Consider the following 27,547-nt stretch of genomic DNA (forward strand, 5'->3'; position numbering starts at 1 on the left):
TTTTATTATGCAGACATTTTACTTTAGGATGTGTGTGTGTTTTTATAGATTGTCATCTGTCTCCCTGTGTCGAATTTAGCCAGAGAACAGTCTAGCAGAGGGTACTTTGGCTAAATCGGGACCAGTGGTAAAACCGTCAGTATGAAAACCTTCTCATGGGCTTGGAGACGTGTTCTCAGTGTGTAGGGGGGCGTTTGCTGGTTTGTGAGCACTAAGTGCAAGCACTGGGCTTCTTCCCTTCAAATGTCTATACACATTAGAGAAGTGAAGTCTGCATAACGAGAGATACATATTATACCTCTGCTGCGGCTTCGCTATCCCTTTCTGGATACATATCTGCTTTTAAGACATGCATATCTGCCTTGTCGGTATACTCGTACCGTATACTGACAATAGCCGTAGCAATGTCTCGCAGATAATCTCAAACCTATGAGAACCAGTAGAATGATCTTTATTAGATACTGACCACTTTTGAGCAGTATTAAATGAGGTCCATGTTGACAGTGATGGGGGGTGGGCGGCCACCTGGCTGGTCAGACAATGGACATGACTCATCCTTCCTTATACAGGGATGGGGTGTGTGCATTGTCTGTCCAGCCACATTGATTGCCCCTCCCTGTCCTTTGATATGTCATCACTTCCTGTATGTTATCATTTCCTGTATCCTTGTTTTGGGACAGCCCTTTTTACACCTTTTGTGAGTAAATAAAAGGTACAAGCTGGGCAGGGAGGGGGAGGAGTTGCTCAGAATTTCAATCAAGATGGTAGCACATGGGTCTGTCTCTGACTGCGGCTGAGGGAAAAGAGTTTCACCTTTTTCCTTACACAAACTTTGATGCGAGCGGATTACAACTATTAATTTTTATATAACACTACGCTTTCATATTCCGTAGATCTATCCGGGGACTTGGTACGGCCTTTACTGAATGCTTTAAGCGAAGCCTTCACTTCTGACCTAATTAAACATCTCATGGACCTGGTTAAACTCTGCGACTCTTCCGCCACAAGCTTATCTATGCATGCTGAACACAGTGGTTTAAAATATGAAGCAGATAGGGCCGTTTTACATCCTGCACACTCCTTATGTTTGGTCTTGCTAGAAGATATTTTAGGCGGCTTTGAGGTCTACAACAATCAAATAATATCCCATTAGTAAGGAAAAGAACGTTCTTACCCATAGCAAAGAAATTTTCCTTCCCCACTCCTTAGGACCGGTATCGGGCTTGCAGGCCTCAAGGGTTCCAGGGGTTCAGCGCGTCCATCCGAGGGCTCCGTCATACTGCCCAAGCTGCGAACCTCTTCAGCACAAACACTGTGTGCCTCTCCGCTGGCTGCCTGCTCCTGCAGCCGCATTTATATTTTAAAAAACGCGCTTCGGCTTCTACTTCCGGTTCCGCGGTCCGGGAGAAGGCCCCGCCCCCTGCTGACGTCATCAGATGCGCCAACCTGTGTGCAGCCGCGCGCATGCGCACAAGCGCTTAATGCACGCGGCCACCATCTTGGATACTTGTGGCGGCCCTCACTCCGGCTCAAGAGAGGGGAGCCGCCTGAACATGGCCACAGCGGCTCCCCGCAGGACCGGAAAGTAGTGCAGAAGGAGGCAGACTTGCAGGGAGCGGCTTCCGGCACGGCCACAGAACTACCACTTCCCAGGAAAAAAAGGTCTCCTACGGCAACCGGCCACAGACCTACCCCAGCGACAGGTGCTGACTATGAGGTATGTCTTCTGCAGTGGATCCCCGCTGCCCTGCTTCTCAGGATCTCCCATCCGGAGGACAGGAAACCTGAACTGGTGCTTGGTGGGGGTGTGTTCATTTTATCTTCTCAGGTTTCCTGTCCAGATGGGAGGTCCTGAGTCACATAGGGTGCCGTCATGGGTGAGGGGAAAAATAAATCCAGCCAGCAAAGGAGGCAATATGGACAATCACAATACATTAGTAAGTGCCCTGTATTAACTTTGTCTATATGATAAAAGCCATTTGCTGAAGTGAGACAACCCCTTTAAGGAGATTTCTCGTCTCATTTTTCTTTTATTACACACTTACTGGTTTTGCAGTTGTTGCTGAAAATAATTTTATAATTTGTGGCTTCACTGGTGTCACCATATAGATTTCAGCTAATCAGAAAAACAAACTTTTTGCACCATAAATGGCCTCCTTTTTCAAAGAACGGACTCCACGGTACACATACTAGCAAAAAGTACAGATGAAATAAAATCCTCTTGAGTGACAATTACTTACAGAGACAAGCTTCAAGCCTTTTAGAGTAGTTAAAAGGATGTTCCGGCAATAGGACTTCTCACCTTAATGTAGTACTTTAGTGCTCCTCTGTAGAGATAAGCTCTTACGCTGTGCGGCTGCACTTTGATTGCAGCATTGCAATTCATGATGGCTTTGGAATATCTCTTTCTAAATCCATAGAAAGCTGCTCGGCACAAAAAGGCCTGTATTAAGAAACAAAATATTAGGGCAAAAAGTGCAGGGTGAGCTGAGCCATGCACTTATCAGCAGATGAATATATATATAAATGTACAGTAGAAGTCAGTGTACAAACCCTACATACAATATACTGATAGTCAATAATATAGCATTCCTGCTCCATTCACATCCCTGCACTGTAAACAGAACTCTTCACAAATGTCTATTTCTAAAGAAAAGAATTATACAGCTTATTTTGGTGGGGGTCCTGCTCATAGCCCCGACCAAATTATGTGCCATCAAGTATAGTATAGCAATATACAGCAGCAACAGTCATGTGCATTTCACATATCTCATCATATCGGGCAGAGAATATTCAGGCCTCTCAGACTCCTAGTGTGACCGCAAACTCTGTACCCCCTCCTCATTCCACCGAGTATGTAACAATCTGACATTCTCAACATTAATTAATAATGGGAGCATCAGGTACTTATGTAACCCGCCAGCTACCACAGATACCCTCCTGAATTCAACTGTATTGCAATGATCAGGATAGATCAGGATAAGATGAATTTTCCCGGGGTCCGTCCACCACCAAGCGCTGCTCCCATACAAGTGAATGGGAGCGTATCGTGCACGTGCGGCCCTTGCTCCCATTCAGCGCTGGGCTATTTTCGGCGGCCTCATTGAAATGACTGGAGGGCAGCTGCACATGCGCAGTGCACCCTTCATTAATTTCCCTGCTCCGTTCTCGTTGAAGGTGCAGGTCCCAGAGGTGGGACCCACAGCTATGAGACAATGGGGGCATATCCTGGCGATATGCCCCCATTGTATATGATGGGAAAACCCCTTTAAGGGGTTCCCTTTAAAGGAATATGACTGTGGATGTTAAACCTAGCAGGGTTAACGAAGGCTACTTTCACACTAGCGTTTTCAATTCCGCTATTGAGATCCGTTATAGGATCTCAATAGCGGAGGAAAACGCCTCCTCAGTTTTGTCCCCATTCATTGTTAATAAGGACAAAGCTGAACTGAACAAAACGGAATGCACCAGAATGCATCCGTTCCGTTTGGTTGCACACCCATAGCGGACAGAATAACGCTGCAAGCAGAGTTTTTCTGTCGGCGATGTGGTGCGGAGCAAGACGGATCCGTCCTGACACACAATGTAAGTCAATGGGGACGGATCTGTCCCCCATTGACTTTCAATGGTGTTCATGACAGATTCGTCATGGCTATATAAGACATAATACAACCGGATCCATTCATGACGGATGCATGCGGTTGTATTATTGTAACGGAAGTGTTTTTGCAGACCCATTACGGATCCGCAAAAAGCACTAGTGTGAAAGTAGCCCAAGTCTACTTTCACACTCGCGTTTTGGTTTACGTTTGTGAGATCCGTTCAGGGCTCTCACTAGCGGTCCAAAACGGATCAGTTTGCATTCTAATGCATTCTGAGTGGAAAAGGATCCGCTCAGAATGCATCAGTTTGCATCAGTTCAGTCTTCATTCCGCTTTGGAGACGGACACCAAAACGCTGCTTGGTTTTGGAGTGGGCAGACCAGGACTCGACACAAGGTAGATCTGGCAGCTTGAGGCCCACCTGGGGAGGCATCTAGGATGGTATCTCAATGAGCAATATTCCCAAGTTGTCTCAGGTCCCTCTTAAGTTGTCCAGAGAGTGGATGGCAGTTCTTTGGTCACAGCCAAACTGATACAGCCAGTAGTACTGGAACTTTAAGGGAGTCTGTCACCACCTCTTTCTATTATAAACTGCTCCTAGTGCCCTGTAGATTACACTTACTGCATCCCAGACATACATTGTTGTTATATAGATCTTTGTTTCCCCCCCAAAAAGATATTTTTGATATGCAAATTAGCTGAAAAGGGGCAGTACCTTTGGGCATCAGAACCCGGCCAACAACTCACTCATTTGTCCCCTACGGCCACTCCCATTAGAATAAAGGCCTGCTCCTCACTTTCATCTTCTCTACACCCAGCACTTGAAATCTCACGCAGGCGCATATCACCCACCTGTTTCCGCCTGCTTCCTTCCGGCGCATGTGCACCACAGTTGATGATGCCACTGCCAACACAAAAGGAAGTAGCCAGCGCAGGCGCTGCTCCTTGGGCTCTGTTAAGCTACTTGCAAATCAGAATAAAGATCTTTTGGGGGATAACAAAAATCAATATATCAACAAAAAGGTATGTCTCAGATACAGTAAATGTGATCTACAGGGGGAGGTTTATAATAGAAAAAGGTGGTGACAGACTCCCTTTAAGTTCTCACAGTTTCAGAAGCAGAGGGTACACAATTTGCTTTTCACCAAGGCTGTGGCAGCAATATCCTGGTAAAAGTTAATAGAGTGAATAGATGAATAGATTCATTTGTCAGATCCAGGTTGTCTCTGCTGGTTTGTAGAACTCCCAGGTCCACATAATTCAGGAGCCCACAGATCATATCTCTAGCGGGTTCAGGACTGTTAGGCTTGGTGCGTAATGACCTAGGAATAATCTTGATTACCATTTTTGAAGCCCTCTCCTGTCCCAGTAATATAGTAAAGATAACTTCAGCCACTGCTTGAGGAGTCCCATCTGTAAAAGTCTCTGGCATGCCTTTAAAGCGTAACTGTCATGTTTCCACCAAAAAATTTTTTATTTTAACATACGTTACTGCTGCTGATGCATTAATCTTTAGTTTCTTCACATACCACTTTTTTCCTTGAGCTTTTTCCTTAGTTACGGCTGTTTTGAACTCTACAATATGAGGATTTTCTCAAGATGGCTCCTCTGCCAGTTCTCCGGGGCCAAAACTGCCTTCCCTTACTTCACATACCATACCATACCTTACTTCACATACATTTACCAGGAAAGATTAAAGGACCTTAACATGTATAGCTTGGAAGAAAGACGAGACAGAGGGGATATGATAGAAACTTTTAAATACATAAAGGGAATCAACAAGGTAAAAGAGGAGAGAATATTTAAAAGAAGAAAAAACTGCTACAAGAGGACATAGTTTTAAATTAGAGGGGCAAAGGTTTAAAGTAATATCAGGAAGTATTACTTTACTGAGAGAGTAGTGGATGCATGGAATAGCCTTCCTGCAGAAGTGGTAGCTGCAAATACAGTGAAGGAGTTTAAGCATGCATGGGATAGGCATAAGGCCATCCTTCATATAAGATAGGACCAGGGGCTATCCATAGTATTCAGTATATTGGGCAAATGGTTCTTATCTGCCGACACATTCTATGTTTCTATGTTTCTATACACACTTGCTTAAGCCAGCAGCTCCCTGCCAGCCAATCAGATTGGAATACTGAGAGACACGCCTGCTCACTCTGAAGCCTAATACCCCTCTGTCTTCTGTTTACACTGAAGGGAAGACAGACAAGCCACAGCAACGGTCTTTTAAGGAACCAGTGGAAAGGGACAGAGGACATTAATGAAAGCTGTTATTATAAGGCAATTACAGATCTTTTGACAATCATTGACAGACTAACTCAGATATACATGCCTAGCTCTAATAAACTAGTAAATAAAAAAAATGACAGTTACACTTTTAATCTGATATGCTTTGTCCTTCTGCGATTGTCCATGTCTGTGGCCTTCTGAGTGACAGCAGCTAATGGAGTCTCTGACCATGTTCTTCAGGTGCTTCACCTTCTAGCCTATTTCCTTGATATCTGCCTTGATCTCAGAGAGATCTTTCAGGCCAGGGTTCAGTACCTAAAGGATGGTTTTCTTTAGAAAATAGCAGTATATCGTTGAGAGATTCCCATCTTGTGTGGCTGGGACAGCTGTACTGTCTGAGTGAGGCAGGCGATATCTTAGAAGCTCTAGCTGGACTGAAAGTCATCTTTTTCTTCAGAAATGTATCCAAGTCTGCCCGAGTTTTACTCTCTTTCAAGGTGAGAGGTAAATTCCTAGTTTTATCTCTCCCAATCTTCACCCGATCTGGAGGGTATATCAGCAATGAGGAGGTGAGGAGCTGTGTGATCAGGCAGCCATCACGTTCCGTAGTCATGTTCCACCGCCACATCTTCCATATTTAACATTACTTCAGGAGATATATTATAACATATTATTATCAATATAATTTTACCTGGAAATGTCCTGGATTTATCTGGAGAGCTTTGTTAAAATCCTGCACACACTTTGATTGCTGGAGACGCATGCGACAGAGTCCACGTTGATAATAAGCATCGCAAAAACCAGAGCGATTTCTCACGGCACTGGTCAGCGCCTCAAGGGCCTGGAAAATATACCGTGTTAACTGAAACAAATCCTGTTGCTTTGCATTGTTATTAGAATACACACAATAATTACAATGACCATCAATAAGCAATGTATAATAATGTGGAAGAAATCTCCTGGGATATATCACATGGACAGCAACACAGAATAAGAAACGTCCATATTGTGTGTGCAATCCATTTTACATGTTGTACATACATCATCTTATTCTCTGCAGTCCCGTGTTTCTCAATGTACCACATTTTGTGAACCTAGGCCATCAGCTTTACAATACAGTTGTCATCTGTCTTTACATTCACACCCCCAAATGACATCAATGGGATTAGAACAAGTTACTCCCCTAGCCACTGGATAGGCGATAACTGTTAGATTGGAGGCCCCAGTGGTCATGCACCCACCATCGACCACAATAATTTGGATTCCATACCAACATATGGGACTGCCAAAGAAGGGTGACTACACCGCACAACTATGTCCACTAGTCTCATGAACTTTGAATAGAGCAGTGGTGCACATTCTACAAGGGGTTCTCTCACTTCAGCAAATGGCATTTATCATGAAGACAAATGCACTTACTAATGTATTGTGATTGTCCATATTGCCTCCTTTGCTGGCTGGATTCATTTTTCCATCACATAATACACTTCATCGTATCCAGGGGTTATTTGGCCACAGCTGCAGCACAGATATGAAGTCCTGGCCACCGGATACGCTGATGCTTTTTCCTATAGGGTGCAAGCATGGCCACCACTGCTGAATTGAAGGGTGGTCATAATCCCTCGAAATGAGCAGTGTATTACGAGATGGAAAAATAAATTGAGTCAGCAAAGGAGGCAATAGGATCATAATACATTAGTAAGTGCCTTGTTTTAATTATATCATAAAGGACATATGCTGAAGTGAGACAACTCCTTTAAGACCATCCCCGTGAACAGCGATCAGTACACAGGGGAGGTGCTATGAGTGAGTGACAGCTATCTCTATATACACACCTTCCCTGTGTACTGACAGGTGTTCGTGCCAGTGGTAAGTTAGAAAAAGCAACAGAAGCTCCGAATGAAGCCTCAAACACTGCATTTTCTGGTGACAGCTTCTCTTTAAAGAGGACCTTTCACCACTCCTGATATGTCTGTTTTAATAGTGTGGGGATTTACTCTGGTAGACAGGGTGTGCGGACTCGGTACAGAGGCAAATTACCAGTTCTTAAATCAAAGTTCCATGTTTATTCACACATAAAGCAAAAACAAAGCGTCACTTTGCAGTCTTGGTGTTAGTTCACACATAATTGCAAGTCCACATAGCCAAAATCACCTTGTTGGCAATTCTGCCTCCAGCAGTCCATAGCAGGCTTTTAGGGGGCCCGTTTCCCCTACAAACAGGTCTCAGCCCTCCAGCACGGCACAAGCCTCAGATCCCAGCACACACCTCCTGAGCTCCACTGTCAGACTGAGGTAATCCTCCTCACCTGGCAGTGCTGGCTGTTTTTTATGCCTGGAAAACCCGGCCTGGAACATGGGGAGTAGTCACCCACCCAGCACTTTGACTACTCCCAGTAAGAGCCGTCCCGGATCAGCTGCACAGCCATACTAAGTATTAAGGTGTCAAACAGCAACTGCTGCTGACACATAAAAATTGGCTCTTACTCCACGAGGCCAGGAACCTCGGTGACACGTACCTATCATCCACGATGATTCCTTGTACCTTCTTACATACCTCCCCCCTTTGGTCAACCCTGAGGGGGTGAACACATGCCAGACAGTGCACTCGGGACAGGGCATCCGCGTTACCCTGCAAGCAGCCTGCCCTGTGTTCTACGGAGAACTTAAAGGGAACCTGTCACCAGTTTTATGGTGTCCTAACAAAGGGCAACATAAATAAGTGACTGATTCTCTTAGCACAATGCTGGGTCACTTTCTTTATTTGACCCAGTCAATCTGCCAACATTAAAGCTCCAGCTGATAATGATGAGTCCTGAATATCCATGAGCTCCTGACTCTCCCCGCCCACCTGCTGCTGAATGACAGTTTGTTTCCATAGGAATCAGCAGCAAGTGGGCAGGGGAGTGGCTATAGCTCTCAATTAAATATACGCTGGACTCAATGACATCACGCTGGACTCCAATCAGCTCATTAGCATGCGGCATCTTTGTGTGTATATTATGAGGTAAACATCTGTCACACAAGTAAGTGAATACATCTAAGGCACTTTTTAGTAGTTAATGATTGTATATAATTAGTTAGATTATAATCAAATATCCACATGACAGGTTCCCTTTAAAGTTCTGTAAGGACAGGAACCACCTGGTGACTCGGGCATTTCTCTTTTTGGCCTGGCTCATCCACTTGAGATGGGAGTGGTCAGTCACCAGGCAGAAGTTTCTCCCCAACAAATAGTAGCGGAGAGACTCGAGTGCCCACTTGATAGCCAGGCACTCTCTCTCCACTATACTGTACCTGGTTTCGGCTGGGGTAAGCTTGAGGCTTAGGAAGACAATGGGATGCTCCTCCCCGTCAACAGCACCGAGGCCTACTTCGGAGGCGTCCGTCTGTGCTATGAATTCCCGCTTGAAGTCAGGTGTCACCAAAACCGGGGAGCCACACAGGGCTGACTTCAAAGCGGAGAAAGCTTCTTCCGCCTGATCATCCCTGCGAACCATCACCGACCTGCGTCCCTTCAAGAGCCCTGTCAATGGCGCGGCCACTGTAGCAAAGTGGGGAACAAACCTCATATAATAGCCCACAATTCCCAGGAATGACTGTACTTGCCTAGTGGTGACAGGTCGGGGCAAATTCCAAATCGCCTCTATTTTGTTCACTTGTGGTTTGATAACTCCACGCCCAATGACATACCCCAGGTATTTAGTCTCCTCTAACCCTGTCACGCATTTTTTGGGGTTAGTGGTTAGCCCAGCCTTCCTAAGGGAGTCCACTACAGCCTGTAATTTGGATAGGTGACTTTCCCAGTCAGCACTGTGGATGACGATATCGTCCAGGTACGCCGAAGCGTACCGACGATGTGGACGAAGTACAATATCCATTAGCCTTTGAAAGGTGGCGGGGGCGCCATACAAACCAAAGGGTAACACTTTGTACTGATATAGCCCCTCCGGTGTGATGAAGGCAGTTTTCTCTTTAGCAGCCTCTGTTAAGGGCACCTGCCAATACCCTTTCTTGAGGTCCAAAACTGAAAAATATCAGGCTTGTCCTAACCTTTCAATTAGCTTGTCGACTCGGGGCATGGAATATGCATCGAACTTACAAATCTCGGTAAATTTTCTAAAGTCGTTACAAAATCGTAACGTTCAGTCCGGTTTGGGCATCAAAACTTTAGGGCTGGCCCACTCACTTTTAGACTCCTCTATGACGTCTGGTTGCAGCATTAGTTGCATTTCCTCCAAGATGGCTTGTCGCCGAGCCTCGGGTACCCAGTATGGTTTTAACCGGACTTTCGCCTGAGGCTCAGTGACAATGTCATGCTGGATTGTGGAAGTGCATCAGAGGAGGTCCGAGAACACATCCGTGTTCTGGCTAATAAACTCCCTGGTCTCATGAGCTTGTTTAGAGGAGAGGCTGTCAGCTATTCTTACTGAGGCAGCCACTTCCCTTGCTTCACAGAGGGGCCGAAACCGCTTTCCCTAGAAAACCTGGCAGCGGGCTGTCTTTAGTACAGGTTTCCCTATCTTTCCACGATTTGAGTAGATTCACATGGTACACCTCTTCCGGCTTTCGCCTCCCTGGCTGGTGCACCTTGTAATTTACTTCTCCAACTTTTTTAAGTACCTCGTAGAGCCCCTGCCACCTGGCCAGGAACTTACTGTCCACGGTCAGCACCAGAACCAAAACCCGATCACCTGGGTTAAAGATCCGGACCCGAGCCTGCCGATTATAGATCAGACTCTGGGCTCGCTGAGCGGCCTCCATATGCTCCCTGACAAGAGGCAAAATGGTCTCTATCCGCTGTTGCATCTTGGTAACATACTCAAGGACACTTATACGGAGTGGCTACATCCAACAAACCAGGAGGATGTCTGCCATATAGCAATTTGAAGGGCGAGAACCCTGTAGAGGCCTGGGCACCTCTTGTACAGCGAACATGAGATAGGGCAGAAGAAGGTCCCAGTCTTTCCCATCTTTAGACACCACCATTTTAACATGGTTTTTAATGTTTTTTTAAACCTTTCAACCAGACCGCCCATTTGCGGATGGTAAACGGACGTCCGTAACTGTTTGATATGCAGCAACTTACAGAGCTCCCTCATGACCTTAGACATAAAAGGGGTCCCCTGGTCAGTCAGCCGATGTATGTCGCAGTGGCACCGCCTCCGGGTACCGAGTGGCGTAATCTAGGACGACCAGGATGTGTTTGTGTCCTCTAGCGGACTTCGGTACTGGGCCTATGAGGTCATTGCAATTTGCTCAAACGGTACCTCGATGTTCGGGAGAGGTACCAAGGGACTGCGGAACAGGTGCTGGGGGCTAGTTGCCTGGCAGGTCGGGCAAGACTTACAGAATTCATCCACCTCTCTAAACACACTGGGCCAGTAAAACCGTTGTAGTATCCGGTCCTGTGTTTTCTGAATTCCCAGATGCCCCCCGAGAACCTGTTGGCGGGCTAACTCTAACACAAGTTTGCGATAAGCCTGAGGCACCACTAACTGTTCAATATGTTCACCCCGCAGTTGGTTTACCCGATACAACATATCCTGATGAACCACAGAACGGGGAAACACCGACTCTGCCCCTGGTTGTTGTGGTTCACCATCTACTATAAATACATTTCCCCAAGCTCGGGATAGGGTTAGGTCTCGGTGTTGTGCAGTACAAAAATTATCCCGAGACATTAAGGTCAGCCAGCTCAGGCCCTGGCGGCAAGTCTCCCACCATTACATTCAGTGGGGTTGTCCCCCCCTCTTTCACCAAAGTGGCGGTCAACCCTACCGCTGGCCCTTTGGCCTAGGGTTCCCAGTGTTCTGGTCTCCCCCTGGAGCCAGGCCACTCTGCTGGGGTTACCCGTCTCATAGGTATCAGTCACTCTCGTAGCAGGCCACAGTGCCGGGAAGCCCGGGTAGTTTCTCCCTATTATAAGTTCGTAGTGTAAATTTGTGGCAACTGCCACTTCGCGAGTCCACCTGCCAGCCCCTGTAGTTAGAGACACCAGGGCAGTCGGATAGTCTTTTAAGTCTCCATGGATGCACATGATCCCGACTTTCTGGCCAGTATACTCTGTGGACCGTACCAGGGGAACCCTTACTAGGGACACCAGACTCCCTGAGTCCAGCAGAGCCTCTGCTAAAGTGTCTCCCACTTCCACCTGGCACAAGTGGTTTAGAGTTTCTGGGGTACCTGCTGCACACAGCTTCCTGGCATATAACGACTGACATAACATAGTAACATAGTACATAAGGCCGAAAAAATACATTTGTCCATCCAGTTCGGCCTGTCGTCCCGCAAGTTGATCCAGAGGAAGGCAAAAAAAAAAACTGAGGTAGAAGCCGATTTTCCCCACTTTAGGGGAATAAAAAATTCCTTCTCGACTCCAATCAGGCAATCAAAATAAGTCCCTGGATCAACGACCCCTCTCTAGTAGCTATAGCCTGTAATATTATTACACTCCAGAAATACATCCAGGCCCCTCTTGAACTCTTTTAGTGAATTCACCATCACCACCTCCTCAGGCAGAGAGTTCCATAGTCTCACTGCTCTTACCGTAAAGAATCCTCTTCTATGTTTGTGTACAAACCTTCTTTCCTCCAGACGCAGAGGATGTCCCCTCGTTACAGTCACAGTCCTGGGGATAAATAGATGATGGGATAGATCTCTGTACTGACCCCTGATATATTTATACATAGTCATTAGATCTCCCCTCAGTCGTCTTTATTCTAAAGTGAATAACCCTAATTTTGATAATCTTTCAGGGTACTGTAGTTGCCCCATTCCAGTTATTACTTTAGTTGCCCTCCTCTGGACCCTCTCCAGCTCTGCTATGTCTGCCTTGTTCACAGGAGCCCAGAACTGTACACAGTACTCCATGTGTGGTACGACTAGCGATTTGTAAAGTGGTAGGACTATGTTCTTATCACGGGCATCTATGCCCCTTTTGATGCAACCCATTATCTTATTGGCCTTGGCAGCAGCTGCCTGACACTGGTTTTTGCAGCTTAGTTTGCTGTTTGCTGACAGTAGCCATAGTTAGTATCCATGGGTTCCACCTGATGTGGACAGTTAGCTCTTACATGGCCAGGTTCCTGACACCGCCAGCAGACTATCGGAGCCAGGTTCGTAGGGGAACATCCCGGGTGGGTTTGGTTGGTAAAGTCGCCGGGTCTGGGATGGAGATTTACGGGGTTTGACTGCCAAAAGAGCCCCCGTAAGATTCTTAGTAGCCTCATAGCGCTCCACCAGGTCCACCATTTCCAGGGCATTGCCAGTAGACACCTGGCTGATCCAGTGCTGGAGAGGGGGTGGCAGAGCCCTCCAGAACATATTAGCCAATAGCCTATCCAGCATAGCCGTGGGACTCAGCACATCAGGCTGTAGCCACTTTTGCAAGAGGTGGAATAAGTCATAATATTGGGATCTCGCAGGCTCTGCCAGCTTAAACCCCCACTGATGTACCCGCAGGGCCCGGACCAACACATTCACCCCCAGTCTTGCCAAAATCTCACCCTTTACTTTTTGGTGGTCACTCGCTGGGAATCGGATGCCAGGAAAGGAGCGACGACCTCAGCCCACTGGTCTCGGGGTAGCTTCTCCCTGATGGCCACTTTCTTGTACATCGCCAGGTAGGTTTCGATGTCATCTGCGGGGGTCATCTTAGGAATCGCGACACAGACTGCTTTCCGGGCATCGCGGACGTTCGGGGTTGCTCCTGCTGTCTGAAAAGCCACTACATGTTTTAGCAGCAACTGGTTGGTCTCCTGCTGCTGATTATTAGCCTTGTATTGGTGCAGGTTTGTCTCTTGCTGCTGCAGATTAGCCTCCATGAGGGCCTTCACAACAACCTCCATTTTGTCGTGGGGCACTGGTTGTAATACAGCTGGTTTAATGTACGACATACAACCGTGCCTAGAAAAATGCAGAACCCAAAAACCATCGACGTTCACGCCAGCTGCTTCCTCCACCAATTGTAGGGATTCGCTCTGGTAGACAGGGTGTGCAGACGCAGTACACAGGCAAATTACCAGTTCTTATAGGGTGCAAGCATGCCACCACTGCTGAATTGAAGGGTGGTCATAATCCCTCGAAATGAGCAGTGTATTACGAGATGGAAAAATAAATCGAGCCAGCAAAGGAGGCAATAGGATCATAACAATACATTAGTAAGTGCCTTGTTTTAATTATATCATAAAGGACATATGCTGAAGTGAGACAACTCCTTTAAGACCATCCCCGTGAACAGCGATCAGTACACAGGGGAGGTGCTATGAGTGAGTGACAGCTATCTCTATATACACACCTTCCCTGTGTACTGACAGGTGTTCCTGCCAATGGTGTTAAGTTAAAAAAAGCAGAGATATAAAAGGTATAGATATAAAATACAAGTTTTAGGGCTCTTTTACATCACTGTTAAAGGAGCAGAACAGTAAAAATTGTGGAAAAGCCAAGACAACAGAGCTGAACTGACTTCACTGACTAAAACGGACTCCGTTCAGCATCCTGTTTTTTCACCCAACAGGACTTTTTTGTCTGGTGTTTTTGACACAATCTGCAACAGAAGCCCTGAATGAAGCCTCAAACACAGATGTGAACAAGCCTTTACTGAATCTTTTCCCAAAAATCCATATACCAATCTGCTCAGCTTCTACTGCTCTAACATGCTGCCTGCAGATTATACTGCATTTTCTGGTGACAGCTTCTCTTTAAAGAGGACCTTTCACCACTCCTGATATGTCTGTTTTAATAGTGTGGGGATTTACTCTGGTAGACAGGGTGTGCGGACTCGGTACAGAGGCAAATTACCAGTTCTTAAATCAAAGTTCCATGTTTATTCACACATAAAGCAAAAACAAAGCATCACTTTGCAGTCTTGGTGTTAGTTCACACACAATGGAAAGTCCACATAGCCAAAATCACCTTGTTGGTAGTTCTGCCTCCAGCAGTCCATAGCAAGCTTTTAGGGGGCCCGTTTCCCCTACAGACAGGTCTCAGCCCTCCAGCACGGCACAAGCCTCAGATCTCAGCACACACCTCCTGAGCTCCACTGTCAGACTGAGGTAATCCCTCTCACCTGTCAGTGCTGGCTGGTTTTTATGCTTGCAAAACCCGGCCTGGAACATGGGGAGTAGTCACCCACCCAGCACTTTGACTACTCCCAGTAAGAGCCGTCCCGGATCAGCTGCACAGCCATACTAAGTATTAAGGTGTCAGACAGCAACTGCTGCTGACACATAAAAACCGTGTCTTACTCCACTGAGGCCAGGAACCTCGGTGAAACGTACCTATCATCCACGAGGATTCCTTGTATCTTCTTACAATAGCTACGTGCGTTTCCCATATAATAACAATTCTGGAGCATCTATTCTTATGTCTGTGCCATTCCTTTATTATTTCTACTAGAAGTTATAAATGAATTGCTAGTAGCTTTCAGTAAGGGGGAGGTAACCAGTTGGGGGTGTTTACCAGCAGACAGCAATTGTTCATAACTTCTAGTAGAAATAATATAGGAATGGGACAACATACAGACATAAGAATAGATGCTCCAAAATTGTTAGTACGTGGGGAATGCATGAAGCTATTAAAACAGACATGTCAAGAGTGGTGAAAGGTCCTCTTTAAAGCGAACCTTTCCCCTGCATTTCACTTAATAAACTATCAAAAGTAGCTTATAGATCATCCTCATTGTGTTATCATACGGTCTTGTCCCGCTTTTCTGCCATGTATATGCATGAAAAAATCACCTTATAAAGTACTCTTCTCCAGCTCCACAAGTCACGGTAGAAGTCAAGGGGGTCGCCCTTCCCTCACTCCAGGCTGTAACTCCCCTGCCCTAACCCCGCCTCTATGCAGTCTAATTGACACCCGGCTCAGTCGCCGGGACCGCGCTTGTACAGGCGGCGCATGCGCCGTCGGACTCAAGCGCGATCCTTAACTGAATCGCGCAAGCGCCGTCCCCGATGCCTGCCTGTCTTCTCTTCCTCACGCGCGCGCGCCCCCCGATCTTCACGCTCCATGCGTCCACGTGATCACTGTTGACTTGCCGCAGATCGCAAGCCAGTGATCCTCTGGAGCATTGTTATCATATTCAGCAGGTATTATATGTCAAAAACTCCGCATATTTCATGGGGCTATCTATCTATACATAGATATACACATGTGACAAACCCAGATTTAATTAGATGGCTATCTTGAAGACAGACAGGCATTGGGGACGGCGCATGCGCGATTCAGTTACAGGATCGCGCTTGAGTCCGACGGCGCATGCGCCGCCTGTACAAGCGCGGTCCCGGCGACTGAGCCGGGTGTCAATTAGACTGCATAGAGGCGGGGTTAGGGCAGGGGAGTTACAGCCTGGAGTGAGGGAAGGGCTACCCCCTTGACTTCTATCGTGACTTGTGGAGCTGGAGAAGAGTACTTTATAAGGTGATTTTTTCATGCATATACATCACAGAAAAGCGGGAAAAGACCGTGTGCTAACACAATGAGGATGATCTATAAGCTTCTTTTGATAGTTTATTAAGTGAAATGCAGGTGAAAGGTTCGCTTTAAATACATTTATTAATGTGCTGTCCAAGGTGCTGAAATACAATTTACTGCTGTATCACACAGGCTCACCAACAGAAAAATAAAAGCTCCACCGCCATTCACAATGAACTGTTGAAAAAGTACTCCATTAAGATACATTAAGATGAAAAGGAAAAGTAACCTTGACCATGTCAGTAGAAATCAATGTAGTATATTCTACATACTTTATGTACCACACAGCTGTGTGTGCAGATACGTTAGCCAAAATAGTCAGTGATGGAGTCCCATCTGGTCATAAAAGGCCATTGAACCTTAGCATACCTCCGGTGTACTGAGGTATGGGCGGTGTAACGAACTTGCTTGAAGAATCGCAAGATAATAGGCCCTATGGTATGAGGTATGTGCATGAATCAGGATCCCGCCCTGTCTCACAAGATGGGAGACAAGGTCAGGTGACTGACTATTTGAAATCGGATTGGTGATTAGGTGAAATCTCACAAGAATATGCCCGTTCCTGAACGCCATCTGAATGAGGCAGGCGGGAATGATCATGCGCCATATTGGAGTTTAGATATTATGGAGACATATAATTTGCAAGCACATGTGTATTTTCTGATGTGACTGGTTATTTGCGGTATAAAAATGAGGGGAAATGGAGATATGACACACTCCCAGGAAGAAGCTGGGCGAAACGTACATCGGGGTGCAGTCATCTCCCAAGGGTCAGAGCAGTACCTGTAATGTATGTATATCTTATGACAATATTGGATTGTGTTATTCTGGGATTTTGTAACTTATTGTGTACTTCTGTGTTTTTGGTGCTTATTAAGACTAGTCCCTAACGATACAATGTCGGATGCCGATTGGCACCAGAGATAGTAATATTGCACTATGCACTTTATTGGGTCCTGGGTGTTATGAGGTCTAGCTGATATGTTGGTCCATATGCTGCTTGTACATGTTTTTAATTGTAATTAGATTTTTAACTACGTTTAAATAAAGATGAAATTATATATGACGTGCAGTCTTATTTTTGTTTTTTAGTTTTTTACTTAGCATACATGTAAACCCAACACCTAAGAATCTGCTTAAAAAACTGACAATGAAAAGGTTAAAATTTGAGACCGGTTTTTAACAACTCAAGTGTGCACTGTTGATGTGTTCCAAATTAACAGCACAGACATAAGCGCTATGCTTCACAGTAGAAGTGTGACTTCAGTAGTTACGTAACCACAGTACAGGCTTTTTATACACTGGAAATGCACAAGCAGAAGGTGTCTTAAAGGGAACCTGTCACCGGGATTTTGTGTATAGAGCTGAGGACATGGTTCGCTAGCACATCTGCAATACCCAGTCCCCATAGCTCTGTGTGCTTTTATTGTGTAAAAAAAACTATTTGATACATATGCAAATTAACCTGAGAGGAGTCCTGTATGTGAGATGAGTCAGGGACAGGACACATCTCAGGTTGATTTGCATATGTATCAAACCGTTTTTGTTTTTTTTTACACAATAAAAGCACACAGAGCTATGGGGACTGGGTATTGCAGATGTGCTAGCGACCATCTAGCAACCCATGTCCTCAGCTCTATACCCAAAATCCCGGTAAAAGGTTCCCTTTAAGACCCACTCACCTGCAAAAACTTAAATTGCTCCATGTAGCACAGGCCCAGCAGGTAGAAGATGTCGGCCTTGTCAGTGGTGGGTGACCTCTCATCTAATTGGTCCAGGAGGTCAAGTGCCTGTCTGAAGCTTTCACTCGCTTCCTATTAAGAGAGGAAAACAATGTTTAATTATCAAAGAAGAAAAACTTTTTTTTGATTCTTCCTGAGGTAAGAATCTCTGCAATAAAGGGCAGACCTTCACACTTGATGTCAAAATGAATTAACATTTCCAATAGTAAAAATATATAATTGTGATATAAACATATTCAAAAGAGATGAAAATCATCACATGAAACATAAAGCTACTTTGTAAATAGAATCCAATAAATATTTCCTACCATGTTGTGTTCTACAAACAGCCCTTTTCATCTGTCCCCAATTTCTTAGTAACCTATATTCAGTAGGTAACAAGGAGGCCCACAATTGTCAGGGTTTGTTTGTAGTCTGTAACCATGGAGACACATAGGTCTGCATAGTGTTAGGTACTTACTCATCTGCGCTCCTGCGGTAAGTCTGGCCACTCTAATGCAGTGCCACAGGTGTGACTACATTACTGTGGCAACCAGCTGACAGTGGGGCTGATCGGTCTATCAGGGAGCAAGGATGCTTGACGCCGGCATCATGTGGTCATAAAAGGCGATGTGTCCTGTTTGCGGGACAGGCCACAATTGACTGTGTTTGGTCTTCTTGCCTCACACGCTTAGTTGGTGTTTCATGTGGATACCTGGAGTTCTGACCTTCTGCCCGTTAGTGACTTCACCTCTGACTGCTGATTCTGGTTCTAGTGTTATCTCCTGGTTTTGACCCTGCTTGGTATATTACTCTGTGTTTGCTTCTTTCTTGGTTCTGATTATATTCTCTGGTCCCCTTCTGTCCCCCTAAAGTAGGTCCTGCGCACTTAGGTCAGAGAATGATGCCCAGTTGGGGGCCGTCATTTAGGACGGCTTGTTCGAGGAGGTAGGGACAGTGGTGTGGATGTAGGTCAGATCTGCACTATTCCCTACATCATGGACAATGGGGCATATCGCTAGGATATGCCCCCATTGTCTTATAGGTGCGGGTCCCACCGCTGGGACCCGCACCTATATCGAGAACGGAGCCCGGCAAGGTGGTGGCAGGAGGACTCCGATCCGGCCACCACCAAGCCGACTCCCTATAGAAGTGAATGGGAGCGGCCCCCGCTCCCATTCATTTCTATGAGACCGGCGGAAATAGCCCAGCCAGCGCTGGCAGATGTTGTTAACCCTTTAGGTGCCCCACAAGAATTAAAGGAAAATGGGAAAATGGCACTTTTTTTAGCAGATTTTAAATTTTTATCTATTTTTTCTGCAACACAACAAGGGTTAACAGGCAAACATAACTCAAAATCTATTACCCTGAATCTGGAGTTTACAGAAACACCCTGTGTGTTCAAAAACTGATCTATGGGCGCACAGCAGGTTTCAGAGTGAAAAGGAGCACCATATGGCTTTTGGAGAGCAAATTTAGCTGGAATGGTATTTGGGAGCTATGTCGCACATGAAGACACCCTGAGATGGCCCTACAGTGGAAACCACCAAAAAGTGATCCCATTCTGGAAACTACACCCCTAAAGGAATATTTCAAGGTGTGTAGTGAGCACTTTTACCCATCAGGCGTTTCACAAAATTAGGAAACGCTTGGCTGTGAAAATTAGAAATAAAATTTTTTTCCAGAAAAAGTTGCTTTACACCCACATTTTTCACTTTCACAAGGGGTAACAGGACAAAATGCACCCCACATTTTGTTACCCATTTCCCCCCAAATACGGCAACACCCCATATGTGCTCAAAAACTGATGTATGGGTCCACAGCAGGATTCAGAGTGGAAGGAGCACCATATGGCTTTTGGAGAGTGGATTTAGCTGGAATGGTAATACGGGGCTATATCGCATATGAAGACACCCTGAAGTGGCCCTACAGTGGAAATCCCCAAAAAGTGACCCCATTCCGGAAACTACACCCCTCAAGGAATATTTCAAGGTGTGTAGTGAGCACTTTGACCTATCAGGCGTTTCACAGAATTAGGAAACGCTTGGCTGTGAAAAGGAAAGATTAAAAAAATTTCCAGAAAAAGTTGCTTTACACCCACAATTTTCACTTTTACAAGGGTTTAACAGGACAAAGTGCACCCCACATTTTGTTACCCATTTCCCCCTGAATATGGCAACACCCCATATGTGCTCAAAAAATTATGTATTGGCGCACAGCAGGCTTCAGAGTGGAAGGAGCACCATATGGCTTTTGGAGAGTGGAATGATAATTGGGAGCTATGTCGCATATGAAGACACCCGGAGGTGGCCCTACAGTGGAAACCCCCAAACAGTTACCCCATTCAGGAAACTACACCCCCTCAAGGAATATTTCAAAGTGTGTAGTGAGTACTTTGACCCATCAGGCGTTTCAAAGAATAAGGAAACGCTTGGCTGTGAAAATAAAAAATTACAATTTGTTCCAGAAAAAGTTGCTTTACACCCACATTTTTCACTTTCAAAAGGGGTAACAGGACAAAATGCACCCCAAATTTTGTTACCTATTTCCCCCCTAATGCGGCAACACCCCATATGTGCTCAAGAAATGATGCATGGGCGCACAGCAGGGCTCTAGAGTCAAAGTACAAAATATGTTTTTTGCAGGCCTGAATAAACAGACATGGATTTTAGGTGTCATGTCGCATTAAAAAGATTTCTGAGGTCCCCAGAAATGAAAAACCCCAAGAAGTGACCCCATTTTGGAAAAAGCACCCCCGTACGAATATTTTAAGGGGTGGAACGGGTACTTTTGACCTAACAGTTGTCTCACAGAAAAGAATATGGAGTGGTTGTTGGAAAGTGGATATGCAAGCGAGGAGGACTAAATCATAGATATAAAGTGGAAATATTACAGGGAGCATAAAGGATGAAATTTAATTAATACTCCATAAATGAGTGGTTGATTCTGAAACACTCCTGCATGCACAGGCCAGGTTTTTCAGGGCAAATTTCGCAGTGGTAAATGGTGTCTTTCCTTATTCCCCTTTTGGAACACGCCCTGCATCTTTTTTGGGTCCTTCCCTTCCTTGCTGTCTGGGGGACTTGACCGGGAAAATGTTGCCCTGGTACAACATGGGCACCATGACTTCTAGAAGTACTGGGACCCTCCCCGTTCTGGGTTTGAAAACTTAGGGCCTTGATAACCACCTCTTGGAACTGAAGGAAAGTTCCTGTGTGGCCTGCAGACTGAAATAGCACATACGCATTTCACATTGCCATCTGTACAATGTGTACGGCAAGCTTTTTGTACAACACTTTCGTTTTTTGTGTGTGTGGCACTGTAGGGCTTCTGAAGTTGATCTGAAAGATCCACCCTTCCCATGTGTTTATTGTAGTCCAGGATACAAACTGGTTTGGTGACAGTGGACTGGTACCTTGTACAGGAGCAGGGAAGCTGGCGTTAGTGTGAATGGTAGTCATTAAACATTCATGGTTAACATTCAGTGCTTTCTAAGACTCTTAGAACTTTTAGTATTTTTCACCAAAATTTTACAAGATTGGCACATCTTTTTTCATAAATTTTAGCATTACCTTGTATTTCTTGGCCTTCATTTTAATTTTACCCAACAGGACTATCAGAGCTGGAACTGGTTTATCCTTTATGGCAGACACCAAGCAGTCTATGGCACTGTTGTACTGCTGGTGGAAGGACTGCACAAGGGCTTGCTGTACTGGTGAGGAACCTGGTAATAATCGTTAGAAACCATTAAGAAAGGCACTTCATCCACAGGCATAGGCTGGCAAGTAATTCAATCACTTTTGGCTCTTCCACAGGGAAAGACAATAGGGAGAACAAAAGGATCCTCTCTGAAAGAGCAACAGCACATAAAAGTTTGAAAACATTTTTAAACATGCCACCAAACATGCAAACATTTTAATATTTGCAAAAGAAGTTATTATGCAGCATTTATTAACCACTTCCCATCTGGGCCCTTTGCCCCCTTCCTGACCAGGCCAAATTTTGCAAAACTGACATATCTCACTTTATGTGGTAATAACTTTGGAATGCCTTTATTTATCCAAGTCATTCAGAGATTGTTTTCTCGTGACACATTGTACTTCATGATAGTCATAAATTTGAGTCAAAATATTTCACCTTTATTTATGAAAAAATCCCAAATTTACCCAAAAATTAAAAAAAAAAATCGCAATTTTCTAAATTTCAATTTCTCTGCTTTTAAAACAGAAAGTGATACCTCATAAAATATTTATTATTTAACATTCCCCATATGTCTACTTTATGTTAGCATCATTTTGGAAATGTCATTTTATTTTTTTAGGACGTTAGAAGGCTTAGAAGTTTAGAAGCAATTCTTCAAATTTTTAAGAAAATTGCCAAAACCCACTTTATAAGGACCAGTTCAGGTCTGAAGTCACTTTGTGGGGCCTACATAGTGGATACCCCCATAAATGACCCCATTGTAGAAACTACACCCCTCAAGGTATTCAAAACCGATTTTACAAACTTTGTTAACCCTTTAGGCGTTCCACAAGAATTAAAGGAAAATGGAGATCAAATTTTTACATTTCACTTTTTTGGCAGATTTTCCATTTTAATCAATTTTTTTCTCTAACACATCGATGGTTAACAGCCAAACAAAACTCAATATTTATTACCCAGATTCTGCGGTTTACAGAAACACCCCACATGTGGTCGTAAACTGCTGTATGGGCACACGGCAGGGCGCAGAAGGAAAGGAACTCCACATGGTTTTTAGATGCCATGTCCCATTTGAAGCCCCCTGATGCACCCTTACAGTAGAAACTCCCAAGAAGTGACCCCATTTTGGAAACTAGGGGATAAGGTGCCAGTTTTATTAGTACTATTTTTGGGTACATATGATTTTTTGATCATTCAATATAACACTTTATGGGGCAAGGTGACCAAAAAATTGGTTGTTTTAGCACAGTTTCTATTTATTTATTTTTACAGCGTTCACCTTAGGGGTTCAGTCAAGTGACATTTTTATAGAGCAGATTGTTACGGACGTGGCGATACCTAATATGTATACTTTTTCTCATTTATTAAAGTTTTACACAATAATAGCATTTTTGAAACCAAAAAATTATGTTTTAATGTGTCCATGTTCTGAGAGCTATAGTTTTTTTATTTTTTGAGAGATTTTCTTATGTAGGGGCTCATTTTTTGCGGGATGAGGTGACGGTTTTATTGGTACCATTTTGTGGGACATACGCGTTTTTGATCACTTGGTGTTGCACCTTTTGTGATGCAAGGTGACAAAAATTGCTTGTTTTGACACAGTTTTTTTTTTTTTTTTTTTTTACGGTGTTCACCCGAGGGGTTAGCTCATGTGATATTTTTATAGAGCTGGTTTTTACGGACGCGGCAATACCTAATATGTATACTTTTTTTATTTGTTTCACTTTAACACAATAATAGCATTTTTGAAACCAAAAAAATGATGTTTTAGTGTCTCCATGTTCTAAGAGCTATAGTTTTTTTATTTTTTGAGAGATTTTCTTATGTAGGGGCTCATTTTTTGCGGGATGAGGTGACGGTTTTATTGGTACCATTTTGTGGGACATACGCGTTTTTGATCACTTGGTGTTGCACCTTTTGTGATGCAAGGTGACAAAAATTGCTTGTTTTGACACAGTTTTTTTTATTTATTTTTTACGGTGTTCATCCGAGGGGTTAGGTCATGTGATATTTTTATAGAGCTGGTTTTTACGGACACGGCAATACTAAATATGTCTATTTTACTTTATTTTTTCTATTTTTAATTTTTTTTTTTTATTCCTAACTTGGGAACTTTTTTTTTTTTTACATGTGAAACTTTATTTTATTTGATTTTTTCAACCCTTTATTTTTTTTATTTTTTTTTACACTTTTCGTCCCCCATAAGGTCATACAAGACCTCTGGGGGACATTTGCTTCACTTTTTCTTTTTTTTTTCACAGTTGATTTCTCCTGTAACTGGGGCTGAGATAGTAGCCCCAGTTACAGGACAAATGCACCCCTATAGAGGCTGTACAGCAGCAATCCTGCGCTGTACAGCCTCACAGCAGGGCTGATCGAGGTCTCTGAGAGACCTCACACAGCTCCTGCACTCTCCGGTCCCGGCGGTCACATGACCGCCGGGCCGGAACAGGAAGCGCACAGCGCTTCCTTCTCTGCAGACACAGCGCTCGGTGAGCGCTGTGTCTGCAGCGATCGTGAAGGCAGGGACACCTGGGCACTGTCCCTGCCTTGTCTTAGGGTTGCCCTGCTGTCACTGACAGCGGGCAACCCGATCAGCAGCTGCACGATTAGCGTGCAGCTGCTATTTCTGACAGGACGTTTTAAAACGTGCTGTCAGAAATAGACGTCCACCCATAGGACGTTTATATCCTATGGGCGGACGTGAGGCGGTTAAAGAGGACCTGTCACCTCTCCTGACATGCCTGTTTTAATAGCTACATGCATTCCCCATGTAATAACAATTCTGGGGCATCTAGTGTTAGGGCTCTATGTGTTGTCATTCCTTTATTATTCCTTCTAGAAGTTATGAATGAATTGCTAGTAGTCTGCAGTAAGGGTACAAGGGGGTGTTAACCAGTTGGGGGGGTCTCGCTACACAGTCTGAAAATGGCAGCAATGATTGGATAGAGTGAGTCTGTGGAGGTACACCCCCCAACTAGTTACCACCCCTCTGTACCCTTATTGCAGACAGATAGCAATTAATTCATAACTTCTAGTAGAAATAATAAATGAATGGCACAACATACAGCCATAAGAACAGATGCTCCAAAATTATTATTACACGGGGAATGCATGTAGCTATTAAAACAGGCATGTCAGGAGAAGTAAAAGGTCCACTTTAGGGTCTTTTTGTTTGGAGCTTTGATGTCCCATCTTTCTGCAATGCTATCTAAAAAAACATAATAGGTGAGTGTTCATGTTTATTGCAATAACACTTCCAGTACTGCTTACTTCTGGAGGAACAAATCATCGGGTATGCTAAAGCACAACATGCCCAACCAGACATTGGGAGATTCTTGGGCGACACCATGCATAGTAGATAATTACACTGTTACTGGGCAGGGAGTACACACAAACAGTATGTCCAAGGACCTTTCATCAACTTGATCAACTTGCATTTGGCCTAGTTGCTTTATGACCAAACTTGATCCAGCCCTGTTCTTTTATAAACTCCCTCGACCTAGCCCTGTTCTTTTATGACCTACCATGACCCAGCTATGTTTTCCTACAACCCTTCTTTATCTAGTCCTGTTCTTCTACAACCTCTATTGATCCTATTCTGTTATTTTATGATGTCCTGTGACCTAGCTGTGTTTTTCTATAACCCCCTTTGATCTAGTCTTGTTCTTCTATCACTTATCATGATCTAGCTGTGTTCTTCTATAACTTTCCTTGATATAATTGTCATGAACCAGCAAATGTGAACCCGCTGTGCCACGTGTCCCACCTTCTCTAAGGGCGTCGTCTAAGTGTACCCCTCGATTCTTCACAGTACCCCTGATGGTGGGAATAGACTTTTCAGAGGGGAACACCAGGTCGCTACCTCTTGAGGAGGGTAGGCACACGAGGCAGCTGGTCCAGGCGGACCAGGAGGTACCTGAGTAGGTAACAGAAGTACAAAAGTAGTCAGGCAGGCGGAGTCGTTACCAGGAGCAATAGTGCAGGACCGAAGGATGAGGCAGAGGGCTAGTCAGACAGGCAAAAGGTTAGGGCAGGTGGCACAGGAACAGGTCAGGCAATCCGGATCGGCAACAGGAGAATCAAGGCAAGCAGGCAGGGATCAGATGAGTAGCAGAATCCAGGAACGAAGTATAAGTCAGGAGCACACGTGAGTATCAGGAGCTAGCAAACACAAGGACCTTGACAATGAGGTATCTGGGAAGGGGGCTGAGCCACTTTAGTACCTGCAGGAGAGTCTGGGTTGGTCAGCGAGGTCACATGACCCAACCCATGCAGCCCAGGGAGTGATGCGTGCCGCCCTTAGGGCAGTGTAACAAGATACCAGCAGCAAGCATGCTGTGGCCAGAGCTGAGTGAAACCCGTGGAGCGGAATCCTCAGCACCACAGCACGTACAGCAACAGATCCCAGGACTGCAGCGGTAGACAAAAGGATCACCGCATAGCACGGCGCCCTGGACCACAGTGGTCAGCGGGGGAACAGCGGTGTACAGCAGCCACTGTTACAATAGTCCTGTTCTTCTATGTTCTCCCATGATCTAGCAGTGTTCTCCTATAGCCCTCTTTATACAGTCCTATTCTTATCTAACCTCCCTTGATTCAGACCTGCTCTTCTATGACCTCCCTTGATCCAGCTATGTTCTTCAATAACTTCTATTGATCCATCAATGTTCTTTGATAACTTCCCCCCTTGATCCAACCTGTTTGTTTACCTCCCTTGTTCAAACTATGTTCTTCCAAGACCTCCCTTGATATATTCACGTTCTTCTATGACTTTGCTTGATCCACCCCTGTTTTATTATGACCTCCCTTCACCCAGCCTAGTTCATCTTCTTTTTGGGAAAGCACGACCCAAAAATACAAGGCAGTTCGGATCATTTATAATTTTAAGCAACTTTTATGGCGTAAAAAACATGGTGGTGAGAATAGATAGCGGAAGGGGCATGGCATTCCTTAGATGACAAATTCACTGTATTTTATGCCGGCGTAAATTATATCGCAGCTGATATCTGGCACAGATTTGATTTTCTGGCACACGCACTGCCAGAAAATTGGTCAAATTACTCTTTAAAGGGTGTGCCATTTTTCTAAGTTATCCATTACCCACAACTACTAAGAACCCCACCGATCCCAAAAACGGGGTCTCATTCCCCTATTCTGATGGAGGAGCAGCTCAAGCATGCCTCCTGTCGCTCCATTTATAATCTATGGGAGATAGTTGAGTACAGCGCTTGGCTATCTGTGGCGCTCCCATAGAGAATGAATTGAGTGGCAGTGCGCAAGCATGACCTGCCACTCTATCAGAACAGGGAAACAAGACCCTCATTCTCATGATCAACGAGGTTCTCAGGGTTGGATCCCCAGTGATCAGCTAGTTATCACCTATCCTGTGGATAGGGGATAACTTATAAACTTAGCATAACCCCTTTAATATTAATTTGGTGCATCTCCTTCAGCTGAGGATACTGGTTTCTTTTAGATTTTTTGGGTGTATAAGAACTGCTTTAAATAAAGGTAGCAGGGGTCATTTCTTGTGTGGACCCTACATTTTGCTTGTTAAAGGGAACCTGTCACCGGGATTTTGTGTATAGAACTGAGGACATGGGTTACTAGATGGCCGCTAGCACATCCGCAATACCCAGTCCCCATAGCTCTGTGTGCTTTTATTGTGTAAAAAAAATGATTTGATACAAATGCAAATTAACATAAAAGAGTCATATTTTACTTGTGTGACCAGAGAAGAGTCACATTTTTCAAGCTCTGACTCATCTCAGGTTAATTTGCATATGTATCAAATCATTTTTTTTACACAATA

At 44.7% G+C, this 27,547-nt stretch overlaps 1 protein-coding gene across 1 annotated transcript in view; it reads right to left on the bottom strand.

Annotated features, from left to right (window-relative positions):
• TTC6 (tetratricopeptide repeat domain 6) overlaps positions 1 to 27,547 on the bottom strand; it is a 158,791-nt gene that overhangs the window by 60,730 nt on the left and 70,514 nt on the right. The window contains exons 20-23 of the mRNA XM_040410990.1: positions 21,603 to 21,754; positions 17,992 to 18,123; positions 6,526 to 6,675; positions 2,303 to 2,443 (exon numbers count right to left, since the gene is read on the bottom strand). Of these exons, the coding sequence (XP_040266924.1) occupies positions 2,303 to 2,443; positions 6,526 to 6,675; positions 17,992 to 18,123; positions 21,603 to 21,754 (575 nt within the window). The remainder of the gene's footprint in view (positions 1 to 2,302; positions 2,444 to 6,525; positions 6,676 to 17,991; positions 18,124 to 21,602; positions 21,755 to 27,547) is intronic.

This window comes from Bufo bufo, chromosome 11 (genome assembly GCF_905171765.1).
Source record: "Bufo bufo chromosome 11, aBufBuf1.1, whole genome shotgun sequence".
In the NCBI taxonomy this organism is placed as follows: Eukaryota; Metazoa; Chordata; class Amphibia; order Anura; family Bufonidae; genus Bufo; species Bufo bufo.